At 38.8% G+C, this 20,880-nt stretch overlaps 1 protein-coding gene across 1 annotated transcript in view; it reads left to right on the forward strand.

The window, feature by feature from the left end:
* The window catches only part of CEP85L (centrosomal protein 85 like), a 104,987-nt gene that overhangs the window by 64,601 nt on the left and 19,506 nt on the right, over positions 1–20,880 (forward strand). The window contains exon 4 of the mRNA XM_066547085.1: positions 12,493–12,614. Coding sequence (XP_066403182.1) covers positions 12,493–12,614 — 122 coding nt within the window. The remainder of the gene's footprint in view (positions 1–12,492; positions 12,615–20,880) is intronic.

Consider the following 20,880-nt stretch of genomic DNA (forward strand, 5'->3'; position numbering starts at 1 on the left):
CACATCTGTAGTCTCAAATCTATCTTCTGGATTTATGTGGAGGAAGTTGCCTTTCTGAGGCTGCAGATGTTCCTGCTTTTGTATAGTGAGACTTATGGTCCTTGTTAGCATTATAGGAAACAGCTCTGCTGAGAAATCTAGGCTTTGCATCGTGTTACTTTCCTCTGGGACAAGATGTATTTATTTTCCTAACCATGGGACAGACGTTAAATTAGTTTGGTTTTCACGTTTTTTTCTTTTTTACAAGCAAGATGAAATTACTTTTTGAGGCAGCAGTTTATAAAGCATACCATTGCAAAGTGATTAGGAAAAAGTACAAAATAAATTAATAGAAAACTTGGTCTGAAATATTTCTCTTTTTGGGAATGGTGACTGCTCTGGTAGTAGTAGTCATCAGATTTGTTACTGACCAAAGGCATTTTTTGAAAGGTCTTCTTGAATGTTTTTGTTTCAGTTGCTGTTACTGGCGCAAACCTTAAACTATTAAAGTAGAGCACAGGGTGCAGAAGTGTGTCACGCCTGTTTATTGTCTTTGCTGCTTTGACCCAGTGTTAAAAGAGAAGGGAAACAAGAAGTTTTGCCTGGCTCTCGCTCTGAAAATTGGCTCTGTCCTTCCTCTTCCCCAGCCCCGTTAGGAAACATTTATTTCATGTGGATACAATACAATTAGCACAGATTTGACCCATGTAGGCAGTTTATTTTGCAACAAAATATTGACAGCACAAAAAGCTGTGTTCTTGTAAATAGCTGGTGGCTTTCACAGTGATGAAGTTTACCTTTTTACTAGGTTAATGAAGGTCAAATAATTTACTATAGCAGTTATCTTCAGTGATGCAAAGTGTCTTCAAAATAGGAACATGAGACAGGATAGGAAATTCAATGATCTTCATTACAGGGAAGGTTCTTTATTTCTATGAAACGCCTGGGAACACTGTGTTTTAGTGCTTACTGGTGTCCTCAATTGGTTAAGCTGAACAATGTGCTTTAGGTGGTGTGCCGAGATCCTTATACCTAAGAAACTGTGTTGAGTGTCTTTCAGATAAACTGTTCTGGGAAGCACAGAGATTAGTTGTGTTATTTGACATGTTGTGAGTGATAGATGAACAGCGGGACAAAGGCACATGAAGGAGAGATAAAGTTGGAGGTCCACGTTTCAGTTGCCAAGTGGTGGTGCTGGATTATCTCCACTTGGAAGCGTAACTGCAGAATTGAGGAGAAACGATTGGGCTTTAGCTTTTGCTGCTACCTATCTTCAGCTAAAAGTTGACCTAGCAGAAATGCATAAATATTGCCCAAATGATGAATGTTTTGGCATCATTTAGAAGTTGAAAGACTCTCTTGTGCAGATTATTGCAGTGATCACCCTCAGGTAGCGTGGAGGGGCAGCAGGTAGACCAGTGGCCTCAACAGGGATCTTCATTCAGATCAACATGGAGATGGCATAAATCAGGCTTTTAAAGAGTTTTCAGGCTAATTTTCATGTGGCCTTACTTTGAGAAGTGGGAGCCAGCAACACCTTTCTTTCTCTTGCTTAGTGTTACAGAATGGTATGTGTCTTTTCTTCACTTCTTCTTTCCATTGCTCTGAAGTTGGTTTTTTTTTTTCCTCTTCCCTTGATTGAGTGACTATAAAAAAGACTAATTCCCATGGTGAGCATCAGCTATCTATTGCTCAGTATCTTTGTTTCATGCAATTCATACCTAAAACAGGGGAAAAAGCATTCAGCAAAAAAGCACCCCAGAAAATTAGGATCCTGAATTTTATTACCTGAGAATTTGAGGTACAAAACTTCATATTTTTCTTTATTCTGTTGCAGAATGTGCCAGATAAAAACATGGCTCTACTCCTTGGTTCAGACCAGCTCTGAATAGCAAGAGATTTCCTGGTCTTGCAGATATTTTCTGACTATGTATTCTGTTTCAGGCAGCTGCTTTCTCATGGAAGTTCCGTTGTCAGTCACTGGAACATGGAAGCTTTGTCAAGTGTAGTGTCCAGACTGTTTTGTCTGTAGCTTCCTGACCACTGAGGTGATGTGGAGAGCTTTTTTCCTGCTTTTATGACTCCATTCTTATAGAAGAAGCTATTTGCTTTTTTCCTCTTTCTGTGGCCTTCATTGAAAATTAATTGGTTCTATGGTTTTGAAATACAGTCCTCTTGTATCAATTGGTTGCGTGAGTACTTGGTATATCATTATTATTGACATCTCTGTGAATTAAAAAATGAAAACAAAAGTAGTTCATTCTGAAACATTAATTTTTCCACCTTCTAAATGAACCTACTTCAATCAACACATATTTATTTTTCTTTAGGTAGAGATAGTCTCATTTGTGTTTGTTAAAACCAGGATTTCGCTTACAAAATGGTTTCTACACTAGAGAATCCTCTGTGTTTTGGTGCTCTTTGAAGAGACCAATTGTCTTTGTTCTTGTCTCAGTTTCCTCTCTGTAGAATAAGTCTAGTTTCTTTGTAAGAAACTTGGAGACCTACAAGTGACAAGTACTAATTGCTGGTGATGAAAATTATATTTATTTTTTTAGTGTGAACTTCTGCCTTTTCTGCCTATATAAAGAAGGTGCTAGGGCTCCCCCAAGTTTATCTTGTAAGGAAGGAAAACACCTTCACACACTGACACGGATGTTTGGATGCACCCTTACATCATACTGCTGCTTTTGCTAGAGACAAGTGTGTTTCAAGTACCCCTCATAAACTCAAGTGGAAAAGGTTCAATCTGGATTGAAGCCAAGCAGTTCAAATATCCGTCACTTACTCCACACACAAATTATGTGACTACCTTCCATGGTTATGTGGTTGCTGCTTTCACACGCAGTGCAGTGTTAAATTAACAACATTTCTTCTGTTTATCAGTGATGCAGGTGTTTCAGGCTTGGATTTTCAAATGTCTGACTATTGAGATTCCAGGATTTGCCAGAGGTGCAGAGCCTCTATAAATCTAAAATTCACAGAGTCATGCAAGTACATGGTGTCTCCTTGTGAGTTAAAAAAATATATGTATAATATTCCTTTTTTTTTAATTTTTCAAAATTCTGGGGCAAGTGACTGAAATGTCTACGTGATGATACATCATATATGTGATGCTGTACAGGGATGATGGTAGAATCCCTGCTTGAAGCAAGTCAATCTTCACAGTAGGTCCATGTGCTGTTTTGCTTGCTTTGCTGGCTGAAACAGCTAGTTCTGTCCGGGAAGAATTTCTGGAGTTGAGACAGAAAATATGAGTATGCCTCTAATTTTCCCATTCATGGAAGTTTTTCAAAGTAGTCACCAATAAATGTAGATTAATATTGTACTCACATTGTCCAGCACTCTGATGGCCACAGATCTTATTAGCACTCTGCATGAGACTGTTTCAGTAGAGAACTCGATTTGGTCTTCCAATCCCCACTAAGGCAGCTTTACTAAATCCCTCCCTTGCCACTATTTATAGAGTATCCTTGTCTTTTTTTCCTTGTTTTTTAAATCCATGTTCGTGGTAATAAGAGCTGAAGAACAACAAAGGTGTGCGTGAGAGGATGTCTTTGTTACTGCTAACAATTTTGGTTTATCAGCCTAAAAGGAAGTGGAAAAGAGTGTATTATCTAATCATTCCTTCCCCATCAGCTATAACATGCGAAGAAGTTGCATGGGCAAAACTTGAAGTGCACGTGTTCCAGTAATTTCACTCCCTTTTTTCTGCAAGTGCTCATAGAGACCAGCTCTGGATTTCTGTTTTTAAATAAAATGTACTTCCTTGAGTTTGTGGGAATTGTTGGATTTGTTCTAATATAAATATTCTGAATGCTTCTGCTTCATTTTTGTGGGATTTTTTTTTTTTTTGTTTATTTTAAACTTCAGTTAATTGTGCTGAGTATGGCTCATGTTTCTTGTGAAGTCCTGAAAAGCTAAAGCAAATGGAACACAGCAAAGGAAAGGCTCAGTTTTCTGGTTTAGGGGCCAAAACCCTTCACAGAATCTCAACAACTTCCATTTGAAAAATCAAGACCCTGGATAAAGAATTTGCAGAGCATCACTTTTCCCCAAATGTATATTCCTGCTTCACATTAAATCCATAGTGGCTTCCCTCTCTTTCAATATCTGTGCATGTTTCATTAAGAGAATTTGGTGCTCTGTGCTTAAAAGTTTTTTTCTAAGTTTTTTTCTCCAATTACTGCAGAAGTATGGGTTGTTGTTTTTTTTCCTCTAATATTCACCCAAGTTGCACTCTCTTTTTGTCCCTTCATGTTACAGGAGGACTCCTGTTAGTTTCTGTGCAAGATTGATGGCCAGCTCTGCTCATCCTTGCAAAGTTTGTGCAGACTGGCAAAAAATAGCTGCTTTTTTGATTGCTTTCTAGGTCTTTTGCATCCACTTTTTGCATCCACATTAGCCATGAGCAGGCATAGTAAGTAATCATGAGCAATCAAGATTGGCATTCAGTAAACTGGTATTTGTAGGAATTAGCAGTGTACATTTAACTTAAAGGTTTTTATAAACCATCAGAACTTGGTTGAGGATGTCAATTTTACATGTCCTTCATGATTGATTTTTGCCAACTGTTCCTATTTTCTATGCTACTTCTGTCAATTAGTGCTTGTCACTTGTAGTTCTCCAAGTTTCTGACAAAGAAACTAGACTTACTCTCTTCTGTCTTACTTGTACAGTTCATGAGTTTTTGTAGTGAATACATGCCCTGTATTTTTTGAGCACATAAAACAATGGTCTTTTTGAATAACTGTAGTCACTATGCTTTCCAGGACAGAATAAGAAGCAAAAAGAAATCATGAATTTACCAGTGAAACTTCAACTAAAAGTTAAAAAAAAAAAAATTGTTGTTGTGGAAGCTCCCTTTCATCTCCAGATGTTTAAATTTTTTTTTATAGTAAAGAACATTTGAATTTCAATGCAGTAGGAAGATAAAATGAACACTTAATAAAACAAGTGCTTCTATACTTAGGAAAGACCCAGTTGTTATCAGTGGAAAATTCCAGGCACTGTTGCTTTTAACGTCATATTAAGTGGCACCTAGAAGTGTTTTGTGTTCATAACATTTGCCAGAATATAAATGGAAAGGATTTATGACAAAAATAATATTGGTGTTGCATGAAGTATGAAGGAATGTTATAAGAACACATAAAAGCAAGCAAAGTGTGGTTGCTCAGGGGAAGATAAGCAGAGGAGGGTGTATCGTCATCATCCCCTGTGCAACTCCAGGAGAGCTGGTTTCACCCTTCAGGAACGTAGGGGCTTAGGGGACAGAGATGAGGAGTCAGGAAAGGCAGGGAGGACTGCTAAGAGGCTGCAGCCTCTTCTAGGAGACTGCCCTTGTCTCTGCCCTAACAGCATGCATCCCTAGGGACTGTGCAAACTCTTTCCAGAGTTAATCCATGCACAGTACCATCAGGGATGCTAGAAGGAACAAAACCTTGCCAGTTAATTGGTGACCAGAATTCCAGTTCCCTTCCCTTGCAAATCCTCTGCTATATTTCTGCTTTATTCAGGATCCCCTGCTGAATGAAAATTCTGAGCACATAGGTGTCTTACACATGCAGTCTTCTGACTGTAGGCTAGGACTGTGCTGCTGCTCCTGTGTGTGCTGTCATAATTCATAGAGGCAACACAGGGAGGATTATTTTGAAAATAAAGTGCAGGAGGCTTTTGGTTTTATTCTGTTATGCCATCTTGCTGTGCAAGTTCCTTTTCTTGAACTGACTGCTTACCTAAACACCAGGTCTTGGCCAGTAACTTAACAATGTCATTGCAACTGGATAATAAGGTTTTTTTAGAAGCTTGGAAAATACTCAGTCTATACACTGATACTTTGGAAGAGTTTGGCAGTGCCTGTAGTTGAGATAATTCAGCTTGTGGTCATGTTCATACTAATCCAGCACAAAGCTGTGCCACTGCAAAATGTGTTGTCTTGTACACTGCTTTCCCACTTAGGAGTGTGTGCCAGTGCTAGATCTCACATGGCCTTCAGTGCAGTGAATCTGATAAGAGTCTGACCGAGATGCAAATAACCTTCATGTGTGTGGGATGGGGGGAAGAGTGTGGGACTGGGGCTGTCAGGAGGGAGCTGAAAGGTATGACTGTTTGAAGTGGTGAGAAGAGGCAGGAGAACAGGCCCCCTCCCTTTGATAGCCGTGTACATTTATGCCACATTTAAGTGACCACGCGGTTGCTATCAAAACCCTGTAGCTATGCCATCAGTAAAAAAATCTCTGCTTGTTTTTTATTTATTTAAGATTTTTTTCCTCCATGGTGAATAGCTACCTGACCTTAGCTTTTGTTTTCTCCCATCTCTTGTTGTATCCCAGCAACCATGTACTTGCTATGCTTTGCTCTTAATTCATTTGTAAGCTGTTGTGTGAAGGGATCATGTCTTCCTCCCTTGTGATTATCAGACCTGACCTTGATGAAGTTCAGGAACCTCAGCTGCAGTATAAACAATGTTGGGGAAGAAGTAAATATACAAATAACAGTAAATTGCAGGACTGTCAGATTCCTCCCAGGCTTATGAGAGTAAAATCTGTGAGGTCTGAATTAAGTGTCTTGCCCTGTGTGCAATGGGGATTTCATTTGTGAAGCAAGTTAGAACAAATGTGTTAGTAGAAGTGTAATGACTAGAGGGAGTGCTGCTTTTAGGAGGCATGTGAATGCTATTAGTGTTTATTCTTCTCCATTTTGAAAGTTTTCCACTTTCTTAAAGTTTATGATGATAGTGGTGGTGTCTGTAAATAGCACTAGCATTTTAATTTTTTATTGGAAAAGCTTTAAGAAGTCATACAAGAGATGTAGCATCCATGCAGCTCAGCTCTGGCTATATATCTTTGAGGTGATCCCTTCTAAAATTAATTCTTGAATTTTGTTGAAGAGGTTGGTGCCTAACTGTGATTATTCTGCTCTTGGCATTGTGTAGTCCGTGTGTTGTTAGGCACAAGATGGCATTATTTAATCCTAACTCAAAGGAAGTCCTGATGTGTCATCAAGTAAGGACTGGCTTGCTCTTTAATTCCTAAGCTTCATCCAGTGCAGATTCTAAAATCTTAAAATTTGGATCTTCTCTCAGTCATTTGTGATATGTTTTTGCTACTTTTCTCCATCTCTTTAGTTGGTTTGATGGACTTTTTTGTTGTTGTTTGCTGGTTTTTGTTTGTTTGTTTTCTCCTGATACTCTTATCCCAGATTGCCATATCTCAATTTTCATTCCATCATCCTTAGTTTACATGGACTCTCAGAAAACAAGGTATTTGCTGTCTGATTTCATGTCTCTTCAGGCTTTGTGATATTTAGTTCTTTATCATAAATAATTCTAAGCTTTTTAGCCATGAAAGTTTCTCTTCTTTGGACATGTTTTACTGTTCCAGTGACTTTCTGGTTCCTTGCATTGTATTACCAGACATAGTCTTGCAACTGGGCTTATGCCAGAGCTGTTTAGAGTCACTGCTTTATCCTTTCCCTCACCCCCTTTTTCTGTAACCTGACATCCCATATACAGGCAATCCAAACTTGCATTAAGCTGATTTTCAGGCAGGTTAAATTGTCATCTCCTGTCAAGTGCATTTTCCTTGTTAGTTGTGGTCTCTCTTGTATTAACTGCTTTGCAGCCTGCATGTCTATATAAAGTATGTGTTTGGAATTTTTTTCCAAACCTTATTGATTTTTATTTTGCTGTTGGCAGTGCTAACCTCTCTACAATACACCTGTATTTTTGAGTATCTCACCATTTGATGGTGTTTCAATGTTGTTTTTAATGATGTTTTCCACATTAAAGAAATTCCCCAAAGAACACCATGTACCATGGCTGGAATAAAAGTGCAAGGGCATGATTAGATGTTCTTTCCCCTGTGACTGCTGGAAATTTGTGAAAGCATAGGCAAAATGTGATACAGCCTAGGTGTTGCTGCCAAGAATTGTAGTGATTATATCCTGCTGAGCAGAAACACTATCTTCCCTAAAAGGCAAAGATGGAGCAGAGTAGAGCAGTAGGTGGTGAGGTACAGATACCACAAATTATAAATTCTTGTCTGTAGTCTTTTTTCTGCCCAGCTCAGAATCTTTTACAGTGTGGAGGGTTCAGCTTTGTAGCTGTGTTTCTAGTGCATTTCTGCAATGCACAGCCTTTCTGTATAAAACATTCCTTAAAATTAGGGCCTTATTCCATGGTTGCAGCCTTCTGTAGCTTTTCCTGCCTGACAGCCACCAACCCTGTCATGTTTCACCTGCAAAAGGATGAATGATCTTTTGAGATTGTCTCAATTATGGGAGCTGTTCTGACCTGAAACTGATCTTAGGAAGAAATCTGTGTGGGGAGGAAGGGATGGGTGAATTGGTTTTCCTTACCCAGGGTGTGGAGCAGTTACAGAGCTCCTCAGTGGCTGCTGCTCTGCCTGTGCAGATTTAAACCTTTTCCTATCACAGGTGACCCATAGGCAGGAGGCATCTCCATGACAAGAGGACATTTGGGCTTGCTGCTGCCACATCCACCTCTTCTTTCTCCCACATTATCCATCCAGTGATGTCCCTGAGGCACAGCCTGAGCGGTCACCCATATTTGTTTCCTCAACTGTCAGTCAGAAAAGGAATCCTTAGCTCCTACTAACATTGCTTGTGTTGGTTCTTTGCCTTGGATTAGCTGTGGATGCAAGGAATTTTCTTTCTGTTGAGTAATGCCTGTTAAATGCAGCAAGAGAGGAATGATTCCTATGGACAGGAGTTTATGGTACAGTAGGGCTGTGTAAGCAGTTGTCTGGAAGGAATCACTCACCTGGCATAATTCTTGGTGCTCTGCTAGTTGTTAGTAATGGACTGTGAACATCTACAGTTGGAGTATGGACAGCACTGGATTATTTAAGCTGTGACTTTAATGAAAAAACCCTTTCAAATAGATTGGGGTTTTGGGGGGGTTTCTTTGGTTTTTGGGGTTTTTTGAGATTAAGTATTGTGTTGACATTTTCAGACTTTACTTTGTGATGTAGTAAATGACATCATTTGACATGATACAGCACGTTACATGTGGAATGCTGGGCTCCTCTGTGTGCTGAGACCCTGATCTGCTTCAGGCAGAAACTATGGGCATGTTTGAGAAGATAATTTTAATTAGCACAATTTAAAACCCAGCCATATTTGATCTAAGTTATCTAAATGTTGTTACACTCTGTCCACAGCAAAATTGTTTTTCCACTGATAATAAGCATGAAGCTATCAGTCAGCAATGTCTGTTCCAGCAGTATTTGCATCTAGGTTAGTACAGCAAAGATTTCTTATTTTATTTCTTTTTCCCCAGCAGCTGACTTTGCCTCAACAGTGACTTGAAGGTTTGCCAAGCCTCTGTCACAAAACAAGCTAGTGAGGACCTTTGGATGTCACTGTGCAAAGGATACTGTTCTAACTGAACACATGTTCTCAGGACAAGGCTGATACTCTCAGAAGAGGTGCCAGGTGACAAAAATAGTTGTATTTTGTAGGACAGATAGAAAAGAATGCTGTGTCTTTCCAGATGGTATTTTGTTTTGTAGTTGTGGACGATTCAAGTTAAGGGCTTGGAGTTGTGGATGGCTTTCTAAATATGACTCCTGGAAGTGTATCTGGTCTCACTATTTGGTTTGATATCCTTAGGAGACAAGATACTCAAACGTAAGCGGGCTGCCTGTGTGTTACCACACAATTCAAAGCAGCTAGAAAGCTGTTTGTAGTAATCAACACACCATGTGCTCCTAAATGAGTGAAGTGTCTTGTTATTTTGGGAAGTGCTAAGTATTTTTAGTATATTCTTTTTCTTTTTTTTTTAATTGGATTAAACATGATATCAGAATCAAACATTTTTGTTTGTTTTCATTTGTTCAGAGTGAAAAATAGAAGCATACAATTTTAATACAAAGTAATATTTTATTTGGTGTTACATACGTGTATACAGCCTGTATATACTCCATAGGATTGGGTATATTCCAGAGTTAAAGTATGTCAGTGAGTAATCTATGGAGGCTTTATGGTTTAAATTTAATAAAAACCCCAAACTAACACACTGTTGTTGGCATGTCATTCACAAAATATTGCTCTGTTCTTAACTTTGCAAAACACATTGCGTTGCTTTTCAGCAGTTACAGTATTTGACTTGTATACTTACTTATTGTACCAAATTTGAAGGGTTTTTTCCCAACTTCTGTTTATTGTACCATATTTGAAGGGTTTTTTTCTGACTTCAGTGCAAATTAATGTTTGCAGAGGTGCTAGATTGAAATAAAGGGTTTGCATTGAAAAATTCTCTTAAAGAAACCACCCGTGACTTCCAGAATGTCTTCATTCTTAAGATGGGTTTGTATTTAAATTGCTGTCTTTAATTTCTTCATTTTTATAGTTCAGTTTTAAAGACAAAAGTAATCATGCTCAATAAATTGATTTGGCTTTATAAAGCCATATATTTCCTGTTCATCATGTCAAATGCTTGTGAGTTTTCTCTTGAGTAGAGAAAGAAGTTCTGGCTTTGAGAAGTAAAGATCGAATCCCAGCTGCAATAAGGACTGTTTCGTTTTTCTCTTTTGATGGTAGTGTAGTGGTGTTGAGGTGGATGTCTGTTCCAGCATTCATCAGCACTATAGTGGGAAAAGCAAAGGAAAAAAATTCATAACATGAAGTTCAGTGATAGTTCCTGATGTTGTCACTTTGTACTGCACGACATGGCATGGCTGACTGAGAGACTTTGACTGGAATAGGTTTGTGCTGGTGCCTCTCAATTCAGCCAGTCATATGTATAATACAGAACAGTATGTGAGAATCCCAAGGTATTCTGTAAGCACCAAAGATGACTTTGAAGTGATGTGGTCTGGATGGAGCAACCCAGGCAAAATAAACTTCTAAGCTGTAAAGACTCTACATATGTGTTACTTACAGGAAGAATCATGACTAGGTGTCTTTCCTGAGTTTATTAGATCACTGCCCAAACCAAAAATAAAAATATTATATCACCAGTTCAGATTTTGTTTTTAATTGGTGTGTGCAGTATTTAATGTGTAGAACTGTTGTTGTTTTTTGTGGTCAGTTTTTGTTTGTTTGTTTTTTTTAATGATTCATAACTGATCTTACTATTGAGGCTCTCCAGTTTGTTAAGCAAAAGAAATATTCCCTGAAGCAGATGAATTGGACCTGGGGGGATGAGGGGTGAGGTGAGGGTGTAACAGTCTTGAAAGATTTTTAGAAATTTTAAATCTTGTCATCTTACCTGGTTTAGGTTATGAATTCAAAGATAATAAATGTGCAGAAACACATCAGTGACCAAGCTAGGGATTGAACTGAAGTAAACTGAACGGGAAGAAATAATTTTTAAAGTTACAGAAGAGATTATAGTTGTGCGGAATTGGCTCCTGACTTTAGTACCTCATGATATTGGGGTTTAAGCAATGAATTCTTTCCATTCAGTGTTATAATTCACAGTAAAACTTTGACCAGAAGCGTGGAGTGCTTGGCAGTTGTTTAACTTATTTTAACTGTTGATCATATGTCTTAATACAGTTTGTTGTAATTTCAGGTGAAATTTAAAACATTGTGGCACTATAAAAGAAAAAAGAGCTTAAAATATCTTTTTTAATAGCCATGTTTTCACTTTTTTTCCTTCTGCTCTTTTTCAAAAACATAGAAAGACAGCATTGTCCAGGATTCCTCTCAGAAAATAAAGACAGTTATCTTTTTTCAGTGATTCAAAAAACTGGTGAAAGATTAAATGGTACTTCATGGCAGCTGATGCTGGGACTCTTCAGCTTGATCTCAGAAGCTCTAGCTTAAACCATCCCTTACGTGAATTCCTGATGCAAAAATTTGTAACAAATGCTTTCTTGAATGCCCCAGTTTTTTTTTACTTTTGTTCCAAACCATGATGTTCTTGGTTCATATTTAGTTCAGTTATTGCCCTCAGTTTGTTGTGAGACATGAAGCCTGGCTTTTGTGAAAATTAATAGAAAGCCTGAAACCTCTTACTTGTGAAGGTTGTATTCTCTTACAATTCAGCCAGAATTATATTTCCATATTCTGTATTTAAGTGCACACACATCAAGGGAAATGTCTCTTTCTCTGTAAAGAGACAACTGTTATGGGCGGGAGTTGAACGGGGCAGTGGTGACTGTTACCTGCCATTACCAGCAGGTCTGAGCTACCCAGCCCTGGCCTTTCAAGTGCTACAAGGATTGCAGCAGGATGTGATATGAATGCTTTGTGCTCTTCCTCTTGATGAGATAGTTAATTCTAAGTGAGCTTTTTGTTCCAAACTGCTTTCAGAGCTATGAATTGTTTAGTAGAGAAATGATAAAATCAATGACGCTGGGCTGAAGTTTGTTTCCAGAAATTTGTTTATAAATCCAGTTGTTTTGCACAAAGCAAATCTGAATTAAACTGAAAAACAGTACTTAGGTTTCTGTAAGAGCAAACTTCTTTGTAAATGCTGTGATATGTAGCACATTATTTACTTTCACTGTTTTGGGGCCTAATCCTACAATTGTTTTTATGCAGGTTTCACCTGGAACATCTCGTTCAAGTTACCCAGCTACCAGCTATCAGGACTCCAGCAACTGGGAATCTCTAATGAAAATTAAAGAAGGGCTGCTAAGACAGAAGGAGTTTGTAATTGATAGGTAAGTACCCAGCTCCTGCTGCATTAATTAGCTAAGATGAAGTGAAAGCTACAGTGTAAAAGCTGGCTTTCAAGGGAAACTACTTACTTAGTAAAGTTGTTAGGTTTCAGTCCAGCCACTATTTATGCCCAAGTATGTAGGAGCTAATCCTGCTAGGAGAGAAGACTGGCAGCTGGCCTAAAGTCTTACACAAAGTTGGAAATTATTTAGGAGGTTTAATGCCTCTAGAGTGGAAAAGGAACAGTGAGCCCAAGAGCCACTTCTGCTGTCAGGTTCCCCTCTTAGCTTCTTACCAGGCTATAGGTTTGTATAGGACATCTTTCTGCTTGTAAGGGAGTTCCAGGGTGGAAATTGGTCAGCTTCATTGTGCTGATTTTCTTTTCCATCACAAGTACAGAAATACTTGAAGCCAGTTGATAAAGCTTTGAGAAACTGGCCTTTGTAGTAATATTCAGCAGTAAAGTCCTATTCAAGTCCTCATACAAATTGTTCTGATTAAAAAAATAACTAAATTATTAAATCCAGAATCTTTATGTCAATAAATATATAAGCTTGTATTAAAATTCCTGTCAATCTGAATGGGCCTTAATAGCAACTCTCTGCCTAAACTCACAGTTTCTAATACCAGGAGGATTAGGCTTGTGCAAGATCTGTTCATTCCTCTATTGCAACAGAATGAGGCACTGCAGTGGCTGAAGGTGTTTCTGTCCCTTAGCACACTGGCCAGTAGCTGTGGTGGCTTTTCAGCAATCACTGCAGTTGTCACCGGGTTCCCCAGCTGGATGTAGGATGTCAGTGTGTGTTTACCTGCTGCTGCAGCAAAGATGGCACAGTTAGGAACTGAGGCACGGGCTCACCATCCCACTCTGCCAGCTCTCCTGCGGAGGTGGTGATCTCCCGAGGGGGTAAGAAGTTAAAATGGAAACATCTTTAGCTGTTGTTTACATCTCCTCTGTCAGAGCCTTTTGATCAGCTGCTTGAAGGCCATCTAAATTACAGTGGGTTTTTTTTCAGGCTTGCTATGTCAGTAGTAATGCTGCAGTAGCAAACTTGCAGCCCACCTCCTGGGGCCCGGGCTGTCAGCAGTGTTTGTGAGTGCATTGCTCATGATGGCTGGGGTGGTCTTCTGTTGGGGGTTAGAATATAAGCAAATAAAGGTAGTCTAGAAAGTAATCTTACCCCTAAGAAGTTGCAGCTGAGCCAATTATTAAAGATTAGGAGCAGGCCTGACTTTAACAGGCCACAGCTGTAGCCAATAAGAAGAAGAGTGCTATAAAAGAGTGAATTGGTGGGTTGAGGGGGAACTGGAGTCAGTTGGCTACTGTGAGGACAAGGAAGAGGCAGTGCCTAGGGGAGCTGCCTATGAGAAACATCAAGGAGGTATGAAAGTCTTGCAATAAAGGGACAACAATATGGAACCCTTGCACTGTACTGATAACAGTCTTCAGTGCCTCTGCTGGGCTTACCATCCTGTGCATTCTGCAGGGAGGCTTGTTACACACTGGCAGCTGAAAATGCAGTTGGTGTTGCTCTTCTCATGCTGAAAGCATATTTACAGTCAAGGAAGAAGTTTCTGAAATGACTCTTTGCAACCTGGCTGCCTGCTAATGTTACCTGAGACTGTTCATGTGGAGGAAGAAAAGTTATTTCTTGATACCCAGTGATGGTGTGCTGGTTCATTTTTTGTACAAGTAATTTCTTTTGTGTGACTTTCTGATAATGAATACAGTTCCTTCAGGATTTCTCGCCAGAAGTCCGTTTAGATAATTTCTTTTCATTCAGCTGAAAAGGAAAAATACAGTTTGGAAGCGATTGAAATGGAACAGACCACTTAGTGATGTTACATATTCAAATAGATACTTGGTGTTAAATATTGTAATTTGTAATAATGGGGTGTAAAAATACATCACAGAACAGGCTCTTCTTTGAATATTGAATTTCCATTTGAGCAAAATATTTGCCTGAAAAGGTATTTTAAAATGAAATAGAAACATCAGTGGATTTGTATTTTCAAGATTAATACAAATTGATGTTGCATATTTACAAAGTTTTAACAACAGATTGTTTAGGTTTTTTTTAAGAAAAGGTAGTGCTTTCTGTGATACATAAAAATACTTTTGGTTTCACTCATGAAGAAAATGGTACCTATCTGCTGTGCAAAAACCTTGAAATAGAACTCCATTAAGAAGCACTAGTGTTACATTTCTTATTAGATGCTGTGTTAATAAGGCTTAAGTGTGAAAACTACCTTTCTTTAAGGCACAAAGCAGCACTAAGTGAAAATGTGGTGTTACCTACATTTAGCACATGGGAGCACAGGGCCTTCTTGCACTGAGCCTAGAATGGTATTTGGGAGTAAACCTAAATATTCCAGCTCTTGGTCTTCCTGAGCTTAATTTAAACTTCTTTTCAGAGTTTGAATTTCTTTGGGAATAGTGACCTAAAATTAAAAACATAAAGTGCTTGCTGAAGTGTAGTTAATTCAACATGGCGGTAGCTAAATTACAGAATAAAATTTATGCTTTGGGCAAATGGAGAAGAAAGTAATTTGTTGAATGAGGTTAGGTAGGAGGTGTTTGCTGAGAGGGCTCTTTGTATATGTGGTTTTCATGGAGTTATAAAAGGTGCAGCCTCCTTAAGTCGCATGCTGAATTTACCAACTGGTAGTTGAGGGGACAGGAGCTCAGAAGAGCTGTGTTAACCTCCTGCTGCCTGGTAGGCAGAGGAGCAGGACAGCAGCTGGCACGGTGCCCCAGACCCAGCTGTTTGCTGCTGGCAAGTACAAGGAACAGCTGGATGGAAAGAGGCACACCAGCAATGCCTCCCTCTTGCCCTTGTCACCAGTCTCCCTTTCAGCCACAGGGTCATTAACCCTTTTTTTTTAAGGTTAAACACTCTTTTGTTGGGAGTTGTACTGGTGTCCCACTTATTGAGGAAGTGGAGGAGATTAACATCACACACCTTGTTCTTCGTAGCCGTGCTTAAATCTGCTGATATGTAGGAAATGGGTGCTCTGTACAGGGTAGTATCTTTAGGCTGTTGTACCTTGGTCTTGTTAAAAAGGGAGGAGAAGAAGGAAAGGGAAACATGCTTCCTTGCTTTTCTTCTTTCCATACAAAGATAAAAAGGCAAAAAAATTCTGCCCTTCCAGATTAGATGAATAAATTTCCTTCTTTTTGCATTGGAAATCTACCAGATAGGAATAACAGCAAGTAAGCTTCCAATAGTTACAAAAACAATTCAAGGAGTAATGCTTAGCAGTTTGAATCATAATATTTGGATACTTTGGTGTGTCACTAGAAATGCAAGCATTTTTAAGTTTTTAAAATCCCAAAGAGCCACTTGAGCCTGAGAATAGAACAAGTACCTTGATTTTGATCTGTATGCTGTGTTGAACAGGTTTAGTAATAGATAAATAAATGCTAAACAGACTACACAAAATACATCAATTTAATTTAAGTAGTATACAGCATAAATGAATGGGTTTAAAAGTGGTTTTGGTTTGCTTTTTAAAACTGCTCTAGGAGTCACTACTAAGTTAATAAGTAGAAACCAGAAATGTTTTTTTAGTCCACTCTTAAGAAAATGAGGGGAAGACTCTACATTCAGGAAGTGAGAACACAGTGCAAGAAAGCAAGCCTGCTCTGTGTGTGCATACCAGAACACAGTGGCCCTTCTTTAAGGTGTGTCTCATGTTTTTTCCACATAAGAACTATTGCACAGGCCATGAATGAGGACTTAAGGATTTAGTCTGTAAGAGGAAATTTCCTGCTGCAACACTTATTACTGTAATGTCTGTCACCTGCTGTACAAAATAATTGGATTATATCATTGCCTTATTTCTCTGGCAGCTTAGTATGTAACACTGCATTATATTTAGCACCAGAGGGAGCCAGCAGTGTTTGCATTGGTTTAGAAAATCACAGCATCACATCTTAATTCTTCACATTGCTCCTCTGTTCAGTACATTAACACCACTGAAATTGCAGTGTTCGGTGCAATGCTGAATGAATGTCTCTTGAGGCTGCCACTGTAGATATGTGACAGGGGCTGCATGTAGTATGAATAAATGCCAAATATCTGGACATATGACACAAGCTGCTGAGAATAACACTTGTGCATGCAGTGTTCTCTTGCAGACAGCATAAGAGCATTTGAACAACTTTTCCAGGAAAGATTTGGAAGTACAATTTTATTGAATAACTGTTATCCCTCAGACTGTAACAACATATACATTCTTAAAACACTTGCTAAATCATTAACTTTTAAATCCAAATCTGAATTTGGATTAGAAGTTTTCACTGAGACAAGAGAAGCAGATTTTCTTTGCCTTGTATCAAATTGTCCTGACTTCAGTAGATGACATGAAGCTGTATGTGCTCTGGTAGTGCTCATTTTAATGCTAGTATAAAGCTATAATTCTTGTAATTTTGATTTGCTTGTTAAGATCTGCAGCATTAGCATATCCTGAGTGATAATTTGATGCCATTTTTGAGGAACCTGAAGCTTCATACCACCCATGGGCTGAGTGCATGCTTGTATAACAGGGAGTCCTGTGCAGGGAGTGGGGCTGCAAGGAACCTCCTCAGAGTACTTTGCTGTATAAAATACACTTTGCTTCCAATAAAAGTGTTTAAAAGATGCCTTTATCTTTTCCAATATCACAAATCACCCAGGTAACTTGTGGATGAGACTTCTATATGTCTTGAGCTGGTAAATATTCATGAAGGTTTTGTTACAGAGTAATAATTCTAGCTGTTTTAAAAAGTCACGTTTCCAGATGTGAATGCTACTTGCACTGGTGAAATTAGTTTTCATCTAATAACCTAAATCTTGGCAATAAATAGAGGATGTTGGGCTAGAAAGCAGCTATTTAACCCGACTGCCAGGCCCTGGGAAAGGCAAGCAGTAGTGCTGTCACTAGATAGTTACACTATTGGTATGTGGAGTACCAGGTGTTCTGTAGCTTTTCTGGGTTGGGCAGCTTGGTGATTAATTAGCTCAAATGTTAGAAAATTTTTCCTGATATAACTTAATCTTTCCTCCTGGGTAATGTTTTTTTAGTCATCAAGTAGTTTTTGTTATTTTTTGAGATCTCTCCAGCTGATGAGCATGTCTTCTATGAAGTGTCCAAACTGGCCTCTGTCAGGCTGAGTGCTTGTCTCTCTCACTGACCATGGTTGTGTGGTGTTTGTACAACACTGGGCAGTTTTGGTCAGTTGCCATCCCAGATACTTCTCTGTGGAACTGGTGCTAAACCATTTCATATATTCTGAGGATTTAAATATTTGTAGGAAGTTCTAGTATTTGGCAGAGAACTGCAGGGGAGGTTCAAGAGTTTCTCTGTGTTTGTCCTGGCAGGAGACTACGGAAGGTGAAGAGCTCCCACCATGGGAGGGAGAGTGCAGCCCTCTCTCCAAAGGGATGTTTGTGTCCCTGTCCCTCTCATGCCTCACTCCCTTGATTAAGTAGCACAAAGCTTTTGAGAAAGTAGAGTTACTGTCTCTGCTCTTGCCTTCCTTGCTTTAGCACTAGCTTACCTCAGGCTAGTGTGTCAGGCAAGCATTTCAAACTTTATGCATTTCAGAAAAGTCATTCAAAAATAGCATGAAAAACCAATCTATACAGAGCAGAAATCATGTCTCAACTCCCCAAGGTATTGCTCTGCTATTTCCTTCAAGATAAGTTCTGCTTTGACTGGAAGAAAGGTTCACTTAGAACAATTTCACAAAAAAAGGAGACTTCATTGCTTAGGAAATTGGAGATCTTTTCTCATAAATTTTGCTGATGTTTTCATTCTCTGGCATTATCTTCTGAATTCTGGAAAATGTATTCACATTGTTTTTAGGACTTTGTGTACTAAGGATCTCTTTCCCTATCAGTACTCTGCACGTTGGACTTCTGGTCCCAAGAGATCATGCCTCTAAAACAAAGGGATATAAAAATTTGTATCCAACTTCTTAAGCAACAAAACAAAGCAGCGTACCTCCAGCTGCAGCATGGAATAAATTATATCTATAATACAGATCCCTGTTGTATTTTACTTTGTATCCTGATTCTGAAGAAGTCTGCTCAGACATTTTCACCTAAAGCAGAAAATTCTTGTTAACTTGTGACTTTTGAAGGTAAGGATCATTTGTCATTTGTTTTCTTAAGAAGTTACTACTGTCCCCTCTGTGGTGGAGGAAGCTCTGTTCTAAAGTCCCTGAATTGTTTCAAGATACTTATCTTACCTTGACTTAGAGTGTGGGACTTGGATGTATGCTAATCTAAAAATTAAAGTTAAGAAGAATAGCTTAGAAGTTGGGGGGATGAAGTGCTTCTCTGGCAGATGTGGGTTTCTAAGATGGGCTTATGGAGAATGGGTGAACTGGTCCCAGATTGAAGAAATATGGTTTCTTTCCAGACAAATGCATATGTGAATGTTTGTATAAGCATGTGTCCACGCTTGTCCTGCAGGAATGTGAGAAAATTATATGAATGTCAGTTATGTCATACAAATATTTTTTGAGACTTAAGGAGAATCAGTTTTAAATTAAGTAGTTTGTTAATGCTGTTCTTTGAAGACAGTCCAGGCTTGTGCACATTGAGTTGACTGCTGTTCTCTGCTATCCCACATCCTCTGTGCTGACTTGAATTTTCAAAGGGGATTGTTTCAACTAAAGGACAGAACTGCAATTGAATCAAAATAAAGACCTTCCTCTTACCATTGATAAGTCATGGTTATGGTTCTAACTTTCTTTTTGCTAGTTTCAATAGATTTAGATAGGGTCAAATAGCATTAGAAGTTTCCCTCTGAATTCTAGACAGCTTTTAAGTAGAGTCACAGGATGGGGGGCTTATGAATGGAAGTGTCTGTGGCAGGCAGAAAGACAGATAAGAAATACTACTCTCCTTAAATGCCAAGGAAATAATTACACAGAATCAGCATCTTTGATCGCCTAATCTGTAGTGGCAGGATTTTATGAAGGGGTGGCAGTTGGTAATTCTGGGAAAGGTGAGAAAATGATACAATCTGCCATGACAGGTTTTTAACTTTTCATTCCTAACAAAATATCATTGATCTGAAGTAGTGAAACATGACTGAAGCCTTGAAAAATAAAGAATGTTGAAGGTAATGGAAGAAAAGGGAGCAAAATGCATGTTTGTAAGACCTGGAAATAACCCAAAGTCATTACTTTGTGAAAATGATAGGGCTTTCTGTGAATACTCTAACTAGAATAGCTAACATGTGGAAACTGGGACATAAAAGCTGGTTCAGGAGACCACAGAGCAGGACACAGCCACCACTTGAGTCTTGTACATTGTTGGATAACCTATCACTTCTGCTGAGTTCCCTCAGAATGAATGTGCCTGGGAGCGGTACAGGGTGGATTTGATCTCAGCTTATTTATGGTCCAAAAGAGGTTGAAAAGGCATAGTCCAGTGTATATCAGTGAAATTAAAAAAAGAAAAAGGATGATGAAAATATAGCAAGCAGGTGGCTTGTGAAGGAAAAAAAAATCCCTTTAAATCATTATACCTGAAGAAAAAGACAAGATGTCCTCAGTGCAGAACTCTTCTGTGGGTAAATGTGTACCAGGCAATCTTCTTCTACTTCGAGAGAAGTTTAGATTCTCTTTTTGTCTGTTTCTGTACTGCCACCACCAGTTTCTGGAAATAATATTACACCTTGAGGGACAGCTGGAAAGATTTGTGTCAGAAGTGTTTGTGAAAACAATGTTATTAGTCTCATGTTTGCATTAATTGATTGGATAGAATATTTACAGTTTATGCATCTTTTAATGCCATTTCCTTCTGGAAGATCAGTTTACATAAGGAACGCTAAAATGTCCCTTCCAAAAGGATGTTTTTTATTCCTGCCTTTTCTGATTTTTCATTTTTTAACTTTTATTTATTTTATTTAAACAAAATTTTCAGCTCTGAGTCCCTTTGGTTGGTTGATGACTTTGGATCAGGGTATTGCCTCCTGTTCCCTTCTACTTTAGTCTGAGTGTTAGGGGAGGAGATGTGTCAAGACAGACACTTGAAGTAAAATAGTGATTTTTGCATTGGACAAAGGGATTGCATGAAACCATGTGAGAAGTGTCATGACATTCAGTACACCTGTAACTCTTCCTTTGCTGTCAGCATAAAGTTGTAACACTCACTTATGGGGAAAAAAATAAGGACATTGTGAAGGAAAGCAGTTTCCATGGTGCCTAGGTACAGTACTTTCACTGAACCCACATGTGTGAGGGGAGGTCTGGTTTCTGTGCCCTGAAGG

This window comes from Molothrus aeneus, chromosome 3 (assembly GCF_037042795.1).
Source record: "Molothrus aeneus isolate 106 chromosome 3, BPBGC_Maene_1.0, whole genome shotgun sequence".
Lineage (NCBI taxonomy): Eukaryota > Metazoa > Chordata > Aves > Passeriformes > Icteridae > Molothrus > Molothrus aeneus.